The sequence below is a fragment of the Pongo abelii genome, chromosome 3 (genome assembly GCF_028885655.2).
Source record: "Pongo abelii isolate AG06213 chromosome 3, NHGRI_mPonAbe1-v2.0_pri, whole genome shotgun sequence".
Classification (NCBI taxonomy): domain Eukaryota; kingdom Metazoa; phylum Chordata; class Mammalia; order Primates; family Hominidae; genus Pongo; species Pongo abelii.
The window spans coordinates 8,785,715-8,802,718 of NC_071988.2; the positions used below are offsets into that span (position 1 = coordinate 8,785,715).

The 17,004-nt window shown below is 43.1% G+C and overlaps 1 protein-coding gene across 2 annotated transcripts in view; it reads right to left on the reverse strand.

The window, feature by feature from the left end:
* Positions 1 to 247: 247 nt before the first annotated feature.
* SLC2A9 (solute carrier family 2 member 9) overlaps positions 248 to 17,004 on the reverse strand; it is a 203,032-nt gene continuing 186,275 nt past the window's right edge. For both annotated transcript variants that reach the window (XM_002814585.5, XM_024246464.3), the window contains exons 11-12: positions 11,709 to 11,836; positions 248 to 3,412 (exon numbers count right to left, since the gene is read on the reverse strand). In XM_002814585.5, coding sequence (XP_002814631.3) covers positions 3,128 to 3,412; positions 11,709 to 11,836 — 413 coding nt within the window. In that variant the 3' untranslated portion in view covers positions 248 to 3,127. The remainder of the gene's footprint in view (positions 3,413 to 11,708; positions 11,837 to 17,004) is intronic.

A 17,004-nucleotide genomic window follows, 5' to 3' on the forward strand; every position in this document is an offset into this window, starting at 1 on the left:
GCTTGGAGGTGAGAGAATATGTAAAATAGTAAGACAAGGGCCTAATCCCCAACTACTGGTCAGGAATTAGGAAAGGAGACTTGTTAATTTGACTAGAGATTCTTTTAGGGTCTGTGAATGGATACAGGGTGCTGTAAGCGGCTAGTACCTTTCAGCCAAGAACCAGAGCCTGTGAAGCAAAGCTTACGAAAATGTCTGTCTCTCTGACTCGGCACTCCCCATTACATTTGGGTATCTGGAAAACAACTTTTTTTTATGTCACATGTATTTTATTTCATTGAATATCATATGAAAATCGGGAAAAATGTGAGACAACAAATCCTAGATTATCAACATAGGTAACAGAGAGGAGAAAGGCCCAAGCAAACATAAGAAAAAAGTTCTGTACTGAAACACAGCTATTCCAGTCTACTCATTTGTAAAGTTAAAGTGTGAATATTAGAAAGTAATACAATATTAAGGACACTAAAAGAAAGAATACCCCCTAGATTTGTGGTACAAGTGTGTGGCTGTGAAAAACAACTTTATACATGAAGAATTCACTGGAGTGAATATCAGAGTATAAACAAAAGGGTTTGGAATTGAGATGATGCATTTGATTTAATATAAAGTGGAAAAAATAGAAGATAAGAGACAAGATGATTGTAATTGTGTTTCATGTATTCTGTGATTCCAACTGGATGAATAATAAGCAAGAAATGGACAGAACTGTCTAAAAATTAAATTGCTTATGTTGGGGGAGTAAAGGATATGAGATTGTGGGTGTCTTATTCTTTCATTTTTCAAAAATTTCCTTAATGTGGCTGCTATGGTTTGAATGTCCCCTCTAAAAGTCATGTTGAAACTTAATCCCCAATGTGGCAGTATTGAGATGCAGAGTCTTTAAAAGGTAGTCAGGTCATGAGAGCCCTCATGAACTAATGGATTAATGAGTGAATGAATGAACGGGTCATCATGGGAGTGGGACTGGTGGTTTTATAAAGAGAAGAGAGACCCCAGTGAATACACTTAGCCACCTCACCATGTGATTCCCTGTGCTGCCTCAGGACTGCAAGAGTCCCCACCAGTAAGAAGGCACTCGTCAGATGTCCCTCTGACATTGAACTCTACAGCCTCGAGAACTGTAAAAAAAATAAGTTTATTTGTCTATAAATTACCCAGTTTCAGGTATTCTGTTATAAGCAGTAGAAAATGGAGTAAGAAATGGCTCTATGAGCTTTTCAAATAAAATAACATGTAAGAATAATTCCTGGCCTATTGCCTGACGGTCATAGTGTTCCCCATTCTATTTCTGTCACTTATTTGGGAAGGTTTTCCTGATTCTCACCTCTCACCCCAGTCATCCCTGTGGCATGTTTCTATATCACTGTATTGATGATAATTTACTGTACTGTAAAGTACAGTACTGATGACAACTTTACAGTTAATGCTTTGATTTTCTACCTTCTCTGGTAGACATGGGCTTTTGCAGGTGAGGGCAGTATATTTTCTTGCTTGCTGACACATCTTTAGCATGTAGCTAGTGCCTTGTCTATGATAGGTACCTAGTAAATATTTATTGCCTAAATTCTCAAGTCTCCAAATAAAATAGAATACCAAAAAGCTAAGACTTTTATTTTACACTGTCTTTGGCTCTTTTGGTCTCAGGCACTTTTGGAACCCACACCTCACTTTCTCTTCATCTTGACAAACACTGTCCAAATTTTTCAGCAAACCCAAAGCTGGATGGCATGGTGCATTGAGTTGGCAATTAACCAAAGGAGTGGCCCAGTGATGAAAGAATAGTCCACAGAAAAGGAAAACAGAACTCAAGTTTTGGCTAAGGCTGCCATCGTCAAGAATGATCTGAGGAAACCCAAGGGATTATGGCCGAAAGGATTCTAGTGGTATTGTTAAGTCAAGTCCTCTCTGGCCCCACTCCTATGAGATACCAAATTCAAACACACTGGTGCTAATTCAAGTGCACTTTACTTTACTTTAGGACACGTTGTTTCATTTTAGAAGCAAGTATAGGAAATCGCCCAAACCACAAGCCACACATTACGATGGCAGGCTGTAAGTAGATCTTACTCAAACAACCCTAGCATGTAAGAGTTAGAAGTGCCCTTCAACATATCTATTCCAAACACCTTCCTCCAAAGTTGACACAGATTTTCTTGGCAACAGTCAAGATGAGTAATCACCCAGTCTTCCCTTGAGCACTTTGAGTGATGGTGAACTCCCCATCTTTCAAGACAGCTCATTACCTTTTCAGAGAAATCTCTTGTAGACTTGGTAAACATGAGGTACATGTGCTGACACTCTGAGCCCCACACTTGTGGCAGAGATCACCAATTAATCACAATGTTTTTTTTTCCCCCACTAAGCCTAGGTTTAGCTTTAGAATCATCCTCAACATTGTTTTTCATTTGGATAGAGGTCAATTTTCAGTCCCTGCTGCAGTTACGAGAAAGTTAAGTCTTCCACACATTGCTCTTCTTCATGTTCTCTGTGAGCACACAGGACTCTAATAGTCTGGGGTGAGGACAGCGTCAGCCCTGAAGTTTTGAGCCCATTCCTGGAACACGGTTTGGGAAAGACAAAATCTGCAGGCTGGTGGGTTGGCATTAGGATCTCCAAAACCTGAGATCCACAAGGTCAAATATTGGAAACAGGCATTTCTTAGGCACTATGAATAATCTTTCCACTGACTTCTGAAAGCCTATATCAGGGATGGAAGCCTAGGGTCATTGAGGCACTGGGACCCAGGTTGAGGGCAGGTCAAGGCTGCTTGTGGTAAAGCTGGGACTAGAACCTCAGTCTGTGATCTCTAATCCATTGAGTCCCCTATCAGACCAAATTTATTTTTCTTTGATAAAGCATTAACATACTATTTCCCCAATTTCATTTTGAAATCATGGGTTGAGTCATGAAGAAGGCAGGTCATCAACCTATATGGAAGAACGGTGGGTCTACTGAAACACAGAGTGATTCCTTGCAGCTTCCAGAAGAGTTTGGGAGATTCAGTTGTGAATAATGCTAACATAGTTGCAATGTTAGATTAGTACAGGTTTACTTTTAAATATTTAATAATATAAAAGACTTGCATAGCTTCAATTTATTTAAGCCTCCCAATAATGGGTAAATTTTAAGTTTCCTGAAAAGTGAGATCATCCATGTAGACAATCCTGTTTTTGACATAATTGTCCAACGTGGAGGAGGAAACTTGTTCAGGCCTTCCTTTTGTCTTACCATCAGTGACAGCTGAGTCAATTTTCTCTTCTGGTGGGTATGCTTTGTTCCTTTTGGAAAATGCCTGGCTGATTTCTGCATAGGTTCTGTTTTTGGTCTCAGGCAGCACAAAATATAGGTAGATAGCACCTGTGATACAAATTGTAGCAAAGACTAGGAAACAGTAGGTGTCCAGACTTTTCTGTGGAAAGGCAGAGACAAAAACCATCAAATAGATAATCAGTAAACTTGCTGTTAAACCATCTCTACACAGATTTTTAAAATAGCTCCACATTCATATACCAATACTCCTAGACAAAACACCATGTGTGATGTTGGCTCTATAAGGCAAGTGTGCCCTACATGAAGTGTTATCACATAAGGCTTGAATAAATCAGCTTCAAACTCTCGGAAAGATGAGAAAATGGCACTTTTTTGTTGTTGTTGTTGCAAATTTGGCATTTAAAAATTAATCATCATAAAAGCAAAATGGAATGCTTGCTGAATATTAGCTTAAGCTTATATTTACAATTAACCACATTGTCTCCATGCTTCTACTATACACATGAGACAAGAATGACATCAAAAGGGAAGAGAAATGCCTTAGTTCATAGGAAGAATGTGGAGCATAGAATAGGCCAAGGTAATGCCAGTTTTTCTAATATGCAAATGATCTAACTCACTAATTGATACTCTGAGACGGCCTTGCACAAATAAGAGAGATGAGAAAAAATAGAAATGTTCAATGCAATCACTCTGTTTTATGTATCCTGATTAGTGCTTGGACTAGAATAACCCTGCCAACTGCACTAGACCTTGAGCTTCTCAGTGACTCAGTCACCTCTGTAGCTCCTGTGCCTTATAGGAGGTACTCAGGACATGTTTGTGGAATAAAAGGCTTGAAATTCTAGCCTGAATCGATCTGCTTGCTTTGGTCTCCCAGGTACTGGGATTATAGGCATGAGCCACCATTCCAGAAATAAAAGACTTTCTGGGTCCCAGCTGTCAGGATTGTGACTATTATATGCAACAAACATCTACTGATCCAAAGATAAGGTGACACTGTCTTTGAATAATATTTCCCAAGAAGCAATATCCAGATTTTAGTCAATTCCATTCTATTCTTTGATTTGACAAACATTTATTTTTGGAGAATGGCAGAGTGCTTAAGCTTGATCCCTGGATCACATCCTAGATCTACCATTTACTAAATCTGAGACTCTTTGTCCCTCAGTTTCCATGATTGAAAAAGAGGATAATCATGGTACATGTAGGGTTGTTGTATGAATTAAATGAGACATTCCCTTTAAAGTGCCACATGCAGTAAATGTTCCACACCTGGGGGTGCTTAGCTCTTGAGACTGTGCCTTCTGCTCGTACAAAGACTTCAAGAGTAGTGTGGAGAAGGGGGAGAGTATGGGCTCTGAAGCCAGTTGAGTGGGATTCAAATCCTGATCCCATTACTCACATGTTGTTCTAACACTTATGATGTGCCATTTAAGATAGAATTTCAATCCACTGAGCATCTGTTTCCTCATTTGCAACATGGTGATATATACCCACATATTGTTTTGAAGATGAAATGAGACATATCAATTTTTGCATTCAACATCCTCCACACCCCCATCTGCAGGCGGAATGGACATCTGACTTATCAAGTCCAAAGTGGAGCCTCTAAAACTGCCTGCTCTAGCCGTCCTCATCTCTGATGATGGCACCTCCATCCTTCTGATTGATTATGCCAACAAAAACACTTGGAGGCAGGCTGAGCTTCTCTCTCTCTCTCCCACCCACATCTGCTCCATCAGGAAATCATGTTGCTCCACCTTGAAATGTATTCCAAATCTGAGGGTTTGTCATCACTTCTATTGTAACCTAATTTTGGTGCAAGCCACCATCATGTTTTGCTTGGATTTTTGCAATAGCTTGTCAACTGATTTCCCTGCTTTTCACTTTAAGCATAATCTTAAGATTATTCTTAACAGACAAGCCAGAGTGATCCTGTTAAACAAAGGACAAAACTTGTCACTCCTCTGCTCAAAACCCACCATGACTTCCTAAGTCACCTGCAGGAAAGCCAAAGTCCTCACCATGGCCTCCAAGGCCACCGACCATGTGTCCCTCTTATTTCTCTGATCTTACTCTCCTCACTTTCTTTGCCCCAACTCCACTGCCTTTATGATTTCCCTCCAGTATTAGGCCTCAGAATCTTTGCACATGCTGTTCTCTCTTGCTGGAATAATCTTTGTTTAGGCCTCTGTGTATCCTGCTTTCTTTCTCCTCTTCATCCGACTTAAAGGTCATTTTCTCAGAGAGGTTTTCTTTGACTCTCATTTCGAAATAGCCCCTCCCAGCCCTGCTTCATTGCCTTCAAAAACACTCATCACTATGCAGCATTATAGTGTGCAACTGCCTGTTTATTAACCTTCTCCCTACCAAGAGGTAACTATCTGAAGGCAGGAGTCATCATTTTTCTTGTATTCCCAGAGCCCGGAGAATGTCTGATATACAGTAGATGCTCTGAGTATCTTAGTGAGTGGATGGATGGACTGAGGCTCAGAGAGGCTTCCTGCCCTATCCCAGGCCACACACAGGGCTTCCTAGGACCTCTCTGACACCCACACAGCTGCCTCTTGCTTGGCTTTCTTTTCCCAAGGGACCTGATGGGTGTCGTGAGGATTATTCTCACAGCTTCACAAAATTCAGTCAAGAACACGTGGCTCAGCCAAGCACAGTAGCTCACGCCTGTAATCTCAGCACTTTGGGAGGCTGAGGTGGGTGGATCACTTGAGGTCAGAAGTTCAGGACCAGCCTGGCCAACATTGTGAAAACCCATCTCTACTAAAATTACAAAAATTAGCTCGGCATGGCGGCAGCCGCCTGTTATCCCAGCTACTTGAGAGGCTGAGGCAAAGATTAAAACTGGATCCCCTCCTTACACCTTATACAAAAATTAACTCAAGATGGCTTAAAGACTTAAATGTAAAACCCAAAACTATAAAAACCCTAGAAGAAAATCTAGGCAATACCATTCAGGACATAGTCACGGGCAAAGATTTCATGACAAAAATGTCAAAAAAAAAAAAAAAAAGAGCAACAGAAGCAAAAATTGACGAATGGGATCTAATTAAACTAAAGAGCTTCTCCACTGCAAAAAAAAACTATCATCATAGTGAACATACAACCTACACAACGAGAGAAAGTTTTTGCAATCTACCCATCTGACAGAGTTCTAATATCGAGTCCACAAGGAACTTAAACAAATTTACAAGAAAAAACAACCTCATTAAAAAGTGGGCAAAGGACACAAACAGATGCTTCTCAAAAGAAGACATTCATATGGCCAAAAAACATATGAAAAAAAGCTCAACATCACTGATCATTAGAGAAAGGCAAATCAAAACCACAATGAGATACCATCTCATGCCAGTCAAAATGGCAATTATTAAAAAGTCAAGAAACAACAGATGCTGGCGAGCTTGTGGAGAAAAAGGAATGCTTCTACATTGTTGATGAGAGTTTAAATTAGTTCAATCATTGTGAAAGACAGCATGGTGATTCCTCAAAGACCTAGAGGCAGAAATGCCATTTGTCCCAGCAATCCCATTACTGGGTATCTACCCAAAGGAATGTAAATCATGGTATTATAAAGATACATGCATGCGTATATTCATTGCAGCACTATTCACAATAGCAAAGATATGGAATCAACCCAAATGCCCATCAATGATAGACTGGATAAAGAAAATGTGACATATATACACCATGGAATACTATGTAGCCATAAAAAGGAATGAGATCATGTCCTTTGCAGTGACATGGATGGAGCTGGAAGCTGTTACCCTCAGAAAACTAACACAGGAACAGAAAACCAAACACTGCATGTTCTCACTTATAAGTGGGAGCTGAACAATGGAACACATGGCCACATTGAGGGGAACAATACTGGGGCCTATCGGGGGGTTGCAGTGGAGGGAGAGTGTTAGGAAGAATAGCTAATGGACTCTGGGCTTAATATTAACACCTAGGTGATTGGTTGATCTGTGTAGCAAACCACCACGGCATGTGTTTACCTGTGTAACAAACCTGCACATCCTGCACATGTACCCCCAACTTAGAATAAAAGTTGAAGAAAAACAAAAAGCTCAGAAAAAGTTTGACTAGCCCTGCCCGTCTCACTCTGCTGAGGCACTCAGGATATGACCCAATATTCTTCAGGTTGAAAAGAATAATTTGCTCTTTTCCAGAATTTATTGAACTCAAACTGCATTTTACAACTCGAGTAGAATCAAAGAGGCACACATTTGCATGCAATTTTCTCTGAATCGGAAAATATTGGCACTCCACACTGGAGACCGTTTTTCGCAGGCTTTATAACAAATGGCCCAAGCAACACTGATGCTGACCACAGCAAATGCTGCCAACAGGATCCCAGCGCCAGAGTGTGGAGGTGAGCATGAAGGGATGTGGGCTCCTCCCCACAACCACAGTGGCCTCCTTTCTCTATTGGTGATGAGAGGGCTAAGGATTTTCCCTGTTTTACAGGTGAGGAAACTCAGGCTTGGAGAGGAAACCCATGCTTGAGGAGCATGCCCAGGGCCCTCCGCTAATACATGGGCTTCAATACAGGCGTGATTCGTGCCGTTGTCTGTGGCTCTACTGGTTCAGACATTTTATTCTGAGGAAGAAGTCCAGGCTTCTTAGGGGTCTGTTTGGGGGCTGGAATACATTTGCCACTGACACTTATTGGAATAAGTGAAACAATCAAGATGTGTGAGTAGTTTCTCTTGGTGGCTGCTGTGGGCTGAACTGCGTCCCTCCTGAAATTCATCCATTGTGTCCTAAGCCCTAGCACCTCAGGATGTGATTAAGTTGAAATGAGGTCATTAGGGTGGGCCCTAATCCAATATCCTGCTGTTCTTATAAGAGACGAGATGAGGACACAGATCGACACAGAAAGGAGACCATGTGAGGACACAGGGAGAAGACAGCTGTAAGGAACATGTTTGTGCTTTGGTCAAGGGTAGGCTGAGTTAAACATCCAGAGTGACTTAGTGAGTTTAGAGGGCAGGCGTATAACTCCACCTGTTATCACAGCCATGTAGCCATAACATGGGAAGGGCATCCCTTGGCCCTACACCACTGTTGTCTGTAAAAGGTATAACTGCCCTGCTGACACTGTACCAGCACTCTCGCGCTGGCGCCCAGAGAAAGAGAGAGAAAACAAGAGCTGTCCATCTGCAAAATGGAAACAGGGGAGCTAGGACATAGCTCGAGTTCCGGTGCCCAGAGAAAGAGTTAAGCTGATGACCTTGAAGGGCAAGCTGGCAGTGCAGCCACATGTGGGAGCTGCTGGACTAAGCAGCCAAGACAAGGTGGACAGTGTGAGAGAACTAGTGTGAGTGAGCTGCTGAGAGACTACATTGCAGCTGCCTGCAGCCCCCTGAGTGTTCTTCCAGCTGTCTGCTCATCCACCCACTGCCTTCAGACCTCAGCATGAGCTGGAACCTGACCCTGGGAATAGCAATTGGTGTAGTTGTGAACTTGACAACAGCCATTTACAAGCCAAGGAGAGGGGCCTCAGAAGAAATTAACCCTGCTAAGCCCTTGAGCTCAGACTTCTACTTTCTAGAATTGTGCAAAAATAAATTTCTGTTGTTGAAGCTCCCTAGTCTGTGCTATTTGGTCATGGCGGCCCAAGGCCCAAGTAGATGAACATAGTAGCTCTTGATTGTGGCTCAGCTGGTTTTCAGAAGGGAGGTAGGTCAGAAATGGTTCATGTATGGCATCTACAACACATACATGTTGCTCCCGTGGGCGGGTATGGGTGGGGCTGTGGTGGGCTGGGGTTGGGGGATGTGACTTAGAACTTGTTAGCCCTGTATTTCTCTAATGCATTGATCATTGCTCATAGCAGCCCCCTAAGCCCAGCTCTCTAACTTGCTAAGCTCCTCTCTAGAAAGGAAATTAAGCGTGGCTGCCTTCTTAGGCTTGGGTCAGGAAGCTGACATTTCACAAAATACTAAACGTAGCTACCTGCCCAGCGTCTCCATCTGTATGTCCAGCCTGGCTCTTCCTGCTCCGATGAAGGTTCATCAACAGTCACACCTGCAATGTTTCCCGAATGACCCCTGAAAACCCAGACACCCTGGACATACCCAGCTGCTCAGGAACTGTTTCCAGAGGGGATTTGTTTCGAAAATGCCCACAGGCATAAGAAAAGGCTCATAAATGACAGGCAAGAGAAGCAAGAATAAAGCAAAGAATTGATTCTAGTTTTTAGAAATACAAAAAAATCTAGGTTTGGAAGTGCAGTGACCTTGGAAGTTACTACATCTCTCTGAGCTCATCCCCTTGCCTGTCAAAGGGCGTGATACAGGCACTACCTCCTAGCACAGGCAGTGGTAGAGTGCTCTGGGCACACAGCAAGCGTTCAGTGAACACTATGCTAAAGTGGCACGTTGGTGCTGTTAACGCTCAAACTGTGGCAGGCAAGCAAGGTCTTTCACACCCCACACCCCCGAGTGGCTCAGAAGATAGTGGCCTGCTTCTCGGACATACAAATCTCAATACTGGGCCATGTGAAGGTGCTGGAGCTTCTCTACTTAATTTATAAATGTGATGGGGGAACCGTGTTGACAGAAGCAGCTTGAAGTTAACTTTTGCCACAATGACGACTTTACTGACACCTGGCTCTGCTGGCTTTGAGCCAAACTGTAAAAAGCCACTTGAGGTTTAAAGTCAATTGAAAAGATAACTTGTTATGTTCTGACTGCAGCCACGTGAAGGTGTCCCAGGATGGGAGTAAATGGGTGTGGGATCTTGAGTAACTCCATGGCTCATGGAGCCCCCAACAGCACTTATGTTTCAGAAATAGAGTGGTTGTTGCTAAAACACAAAGATGCCTTGAAAGTTCTGGGTGTGGCAACCTTCTAACCCTCCTCCGAGACGAGGAGGCTGTAGCAAGTGATGGATGGAGAGGGAAGTTGAGCACGAGGTGGTGAAGTGGAGAAACTGGGTTTGATGCTGATTGTGGGAACTGGGCCGACCATGTCTGCTTCCTGGACCTCCTTGCCTGTACAGTGGCAAGGATCAGAAACTCCACCTCAGGACTGTGTGAGGGTGATGTGGGCACAGAAAGACATGCATGGGGGAGGGGGGTGGCACAGAGCAACTGCTCCGTAACTGTGAATGTGGGAACAGCCACCATGCAGGCTTGGAGCTGGGGTGGCTGGTGCCTGGAGTGCCCCATACTGGGAGTTGGGTATTGGAGTGCAAATACTGACCTTCGGCTCACCTAAGCTGGCAGCAGAATCTCTGGGATGTGTCGGGCTTGGCACTAGTAAATTAGCAGGCAGACTTAGAACTGAGTGTCCAGAACAGTTGGTGAGGGGAGGAAGACAGGTTTGAAATAGCTCCTGAGAATGGATGGTGATGTATCTGACGGATTCTCACCTCCTCCAGGTGGTACCACCCAGCACTGAGGGCAGCAGGGAGCCCTGGTGGGCATTTGAGCAGGGACGCTTCATCCTCCTTCTGCAAATGCTTCCGGGCCCCTTGCTCTGTGCAGAAGGCTTGCAAAGCCTTTTGTGTTCCTGCTCCCAGATAACCCTCTGATCTGATCCTCTATCTTGCCCATCTTTCTTGCTCACTCTGTTTCAGTCATATAGGCCTCTGGGTGGTTTCTTACACAGGCCAAATATAGCCCTGCCTAAGGGCCCTTGCACTTGCTGTTTTTCTAGCCAGGACTTCACCATTCCCAGACAGCTCTGCTCCCTCACTTCACTCAGGCCTCTGCGCAACTGTCACCTCCTTCCAGAGCCCTTCACGACTGCCCCATTTAAAATAGCACTTCTGCCTCTTTTGTTTCCCCGTTCAGCTCCAGGACCAGGAAACACAGGCTTTGTTACCACTGTATCCTCATTGCCTAGAATAGTGCCTGGCACACAGCTGGGACTCAACATATATATGTGTTGAATTAGTGAATCCAATGAATAGATTCTTTCCCTACCCAAAAAGACTTGTATCTGATTCTTGAGTATGTGGGCATTTTCCTACTGATCACTGTCACCCTTGGGACAATGATCCCATTAGCTGTGGTTATGATGATGACAATGAGCATGCTAAATGGGTGGTGGTTTGCAGTGTGCACTGGAACTATTAGATGGAATTTGTTTTACACAGTGATGAGCACATTGCAAAAATGATAAGTAGGCTGTAGGTTTGAGTTGCTAACCTAGGAGTCCTTGCATACCGTCAGCAATGGGTAGTCCATGCGCTCTGAAGCAGCCCACAGCATTTAGGGAAGCTCTAGGAAGGCATAGGAAACAGAAAGGGATGAAAGGTTTTGCCCGAAACATAGTTTCTTCCTTCCTTAGGAAAATAGCATGAGTTTCCAGTTGAGAGGACAGAGATCAACCTCTGCTCTATGAATCACCCCTCAAGGGCTGCAGAATCAAAGGGAACCCCATGGGCAAAAGACTCCTTGTCAGTCATACCTGAATGAATGGGAAGAGGAGCCCAACAGCAAAGTTGGAGAGCCAGTTGACGGTGCCTGCGATGATGAAGGCAGCCGGCCGCTGAGATTGCTGGAAGAACTCACCAGTCAAGATGAACGGAATGCCACCTGCAATGTGTGAGCCAGGACACGGAATTAATCACTCTGAGGAGGTCATGCCTCCAGCATCCATCTCCATCTGCCACACTTTAGAGCCCCCCGCTGCCCCTTTACTGGATGTGTAGTGGGCCCCAGTTCCTGAGTCGCCCTTGTGGCTTAGTGTTACTCAGTGGAGATATCATTGATATTGGGGTGGGACAAGTCTTTGCTTTGAGAGACTGTCCTGTGCAATTGCAGGGCATTTATTACCCTTTACTTTCTGATGCCAGGAGAGCCTCCAGTCACCACCACAACCCAAGCTACCTCCTCACATTTCCAAACTCACATGTGGTCTGAGGTCTATACCCTTCCATTCCTCCATATCCTGTACAGTGAGACCGGTGATCGCGCCCTGTGCCCAGACTGGGACCTAGGACTCAGCATGATTGCTGGGATCCCACTTGAACCTCCTCATCTCCAGCTGGAGTCACCACTCTGCCAATAAGATCTACACCTGGGTGTTTCTCAGACAAGACAGAGTGTGTACTGGATGGGAAATCCCTCAGGGACTTTTACTAAACTCTAGAGAGACACTGAACACAATTTGGAAATTACTAGGCTGGAGCCATTCATTGTGTCAACATCCAACAATTATTTATGTGCTGGGGCTGTTCCTACAGTGAGGTCAAAAGCAACATGTCTTTGCTTTCATGGGGAACCCTTGTCTGCTGGGATGACTTGTTCATTAAAATGGGAGTGAGTCCAGGAATGGAAAACCAAACATCGTATGTTCTCACTCATAAGTGAGAGCTAAGCTACAAGGATGCAAAGGCATAAGAATGATACAACTGGGGCCAGGAGCAGTGGCTCATGTCTGTAATCCCAGCACTTTGGGAGGCAGAGGCCGGTGGATTACCTGAGGTCAGGAGTTTGAGACCAGCCTGACTAACATGGTGAAACCCCATCTCTACTAAAAATACAAAAATTGGCTGGGTGTGGTGGTGCATGCTTGTTATCCCGGCTACTCGGGAGGCTGAGGCAGGAGAATCGTTTGAACCTGGAAGGTGGAGGTTGCAGTGAGCCGAGATCAAGCATATTGCACACCAGTCTGGGCAACAAGAGTGAAACTCCCTCTCAAAAAAAAAAAAAAAAAAAAAAAAGATAAAGAATGATACAACAGACTTTGGGAACTCGGGGGAAAGGGTGAGAGGGGGGTGAGGTATAAAACACTACAAATTGGGTGAATGTATACTGCTTGGGTGATGGGTGCATCAAAATCTTGGAAATCACCACTAAAAAACTTATTCATGTAACCAAACACCACCTGTTCCCAAAAAAACCTACGGAAATGAAAAAATTTAAAAAGGGGAGTGAGCAAATGAATAAATAAATATAAATACAAAATGTGATAAGCATTCTGGAGGAGATGCACTGTCTATTTTGGCAGTGGGTGGAGAACGATGCTCTGGGGAGGAGATGGTGGAGATGTGGATTGAAGAAGGAAAGGTGGCTCCTGAAGATCTGGGGAAGATCATGCCGGGTGGAGGGAGGGGCCAGCACAGGTCCTACAGGTGAAAAGATTGGGCCAAGGTCTACAACAGGGGCCAATCTGTCCAGACACCTGAAGGAGGCAGAGATGCATGGGGTGAGGTAGCAAATGAGAGCAGGGCCAGTGAAGCAGCCTCTTGTAGATCAGAGGGGTTTGCAGTTGAAGAAAATCACTTTGGGCTGCTATGCAGCAGTTGAGGTGATCAATTTGCATTTCACAGAGGTCACTCTGTTTGGAGAAAAGCCTGGAGGGTGTAGCAGTGGATGCAGTGGGCTGTTGGAGCAGTCCAGGGAGGAGGCAATAGTTGTTTAGGGGGGCTCAGATCACGGCAGGTGAGATGAAAGGAAGGGGCTGAATTTGGAGACAATTGTTTCATTGAGGTAAAGCTTTCAAGGTAAAGCATTGCACATACACAATCACTTAGCAAGCTGACCCAACCAAGCAGCCCAGGGTGACAAAGCCACAAAGCCAGGGCCAACTCAAGTCTGAATCTCTCCAGACCTTTCACTGTTATCACCCCACTATGTTGCCAGCAAGGCTTGCACTCCAACAAATCAAAAACGACTTGGAATGGACCGTCCCCTCACCTCCCACTACGCTGTGAGCCCCACTGAGCAGGCACTATTTCCATTTGCCTGGCATTTCCCACAGAGTAGATACTCCATCAATATTTACCTACATAAATTAAATGCTCAGAAGTTGATTTTGATAAGATTTGATATGCTGTTCACTACAAAAATACTAGACTCTGTATCTTAAAGTTATCTATTGAACTGTGTGAAACAATGGTTACATGCTGAAAAGTAATGAAACCAGCCTTTGGGTCTGCAGAATATTTCATTGTCAGAAAGTGTTTGTGTCACACACTCAGTTGGTCCTGCAGCTAACACCACTGGGAATCAGTTCACAGCAATTCCGAAGCCTGAACAGGGTTAGGTGATGATGTTTCACTTTCTGTGTCTTTCCTGGGTGTGTTTTTGGAAGCACCTGTGGATAACTCAGTACTTCTGATGCTGGTACAATGGAATGCGGTACAACAACGTACAATGCAGTAGAACACTGACAAATTGCCTCCTGGTACATCTCTTTGTTTCTTCAGAGCTTGAGGCCATGACTTGTTTATTGGTTAAGGCTCCTGATCCTAGCACAGTGATGAACACATACCAGGTGCTCTGTAAGTGTTTGCAGGATTGATGAAAGAATAAATGATTAGGATGCCAGGGAATTCGTGGTACATTGATATCAGATCCTCTCTTTCACTAGGCCTTCAGACCAAGCCCTAAGCAACCATGAGGAGCCTGCACAACGCCATTGTACACAGGTGTTTTCATTCCTGTTATCTCCTTTGATCTTCACAATCAGAGAAGGTGGTAAAGCACAGTGGACTGGAGCTTGGGCTTTGGTGTTAGTAAGATCAGGTTTAAGTCCTATCTCAGCTAAATCTTTCCAGAAAGGAATTCTCTCACCTGTAAAGTGATGATAGTAGGAGCTTACTACTGGGGGTATTTGTGAGCATGAAATGAACTACTACTAAATGCAAACACTTAGTATAAGTCTTGCACACGAAGGGCACTCAATAGGTGTTAGATACTATAATAATAATCATCAAGACTCCTCTGTATTATATCCCCCATTTTATGATTAGTTAGCTGAAGCTTAGAGAAGGGGAGTGATATATGCAAGGTTTCTTAGCAAGAAGTGATGGTGATGAAGAAGATGATGATGGTAATGATGATGATGATGGTGCTTCTGTAGCTGCTGGTGAAGATGATGATGGTAACTGTGACAGGCATTATGAAAAGCACTTTACCAGGTCTCTAGAAGGAGAACTACAAACCACTGCTTAAAGAAATCATAGATGGCACAAACAAATGGAAAAACATTCTATGCTCATTGATAAAAAGAATTAATATTGTTAAAATTACCCACAGCAATTTATGAATTCAATGTTATTCCCATTACACTACAATTGACATTCTTCACAGAGCCATAAAAAACCATTTTAAATTCATATGGGAACCAAAAAAGAGCCTGAATAGCCAAGGCCATGCTAAGCAAAAAGAACAAAGCTGGGGGCATCATACTACCTGACTTAAAACTATACTACAGAATTATAGTAACCAAAACAGCATGGTACTGGTACAAGAACAGATACATAGATCAATGGAACAAAATAGAGAACCCAGAAATAAGACTGTGCAACTACAACTATCTGATCTTTGACACACCTGACAAAAACAAGCAATGGGGAAAGGACTGTATTCAATAAATGTTGTTGGGATAAATGGCTAGCCATTTGCAGAAGATTGAAACTGGACTCCTTCCTTACACCATATAGAAAAATACACTCAAGATGGATTAAATACTTAAATGTAAAACCCAAAACTATAAAAACCCCGGAAGACAACTTAGGCAATACCATTCGGCAAATAGGCAGAGGCAAAGATTTCATGACAAGAACACCAAAAGCAATTGCAACAAAAGCAAAAATTGACAAATGGGATCTACTTAAACTAAAGGGCTTTTGCACAACAAAAGAAACTATCAACAGAGTAAACAGACAACCTATAGAATGGGAGAAATTTTTGCAAACTATGCATCTGACAAAAATCCAGCATCTATATGAAACTTAAACAAATTTACAAGAATAAAATCCATTAAAAAGCAGGCAAAGGACATGAACACTTTTCAAAAGAAGACGTACATGTGGTCAAAAATCATATGAAGAAAAGCTCAATATCACTGATCATTAGAGAAATGTAAATCAAAACCACAATGAGATACCATCTCACAACAGTCATAATGCCTATTATTAAAAACTCAAAAAATAACAGATACTGGCTAGGTTGTGGAGAAAAACGAACATTTATACACTGTTGGTGGGAGTGTAAATTAGTTCAACCATTATGGAAGACAGTGTGGCCATTCCTCAAAGATCTAAAGACAGAACTACTATTTGACCCAGCAATCTCATTACTGGATATATACCCAAAAGAATACAAATACAAAGATACATGCATGTGTATGTTCATTGCGGCATTATTCACAATAGGAAAGACATGGAATCATCCTAGATGCCCATCAACGATAGACTGGATAAAGAAAATGTGGTATATATACACCATGGAATACTATGCAGCCATAAAAAAGAATGAGATCATGTCCTTTGCAGGGACATGGATGGAGCTGGAGGCCATTATCCTTAGCAAACTAAACGCAGGAACAGAAAACCAAATATTACATTTTCTCACTTATAAATGGGAGCTAAATGACGAGAACAAATGGACACACGGAGTGGAACAACACACATTGGGGCCTACTGGAGGGTGGGAGAACAGAGAGGATCAGGAAAAATATTAATAACAAATAGGTACTAGGCTTGGTACCTGGATGATGAAATAATCTGCATGGCAAACCCTTATGAAACACATTTACCTATGTAACAAACCTGCACATGTACCCCTGAACTTAAAAATAAAAGTTAAAAAACGCACTTTATATATATATTATTTTATTTAATTATCACTATGATATGATAGTTACTGCTATTATTTTTCCATTTAATATATAAAGAAACTGAGGCTTGTGGAAGGTAAGTAATTTTTTCAAGAGCACATCACCAGTAGGCTGCAAACTCAGTGACTCTGGG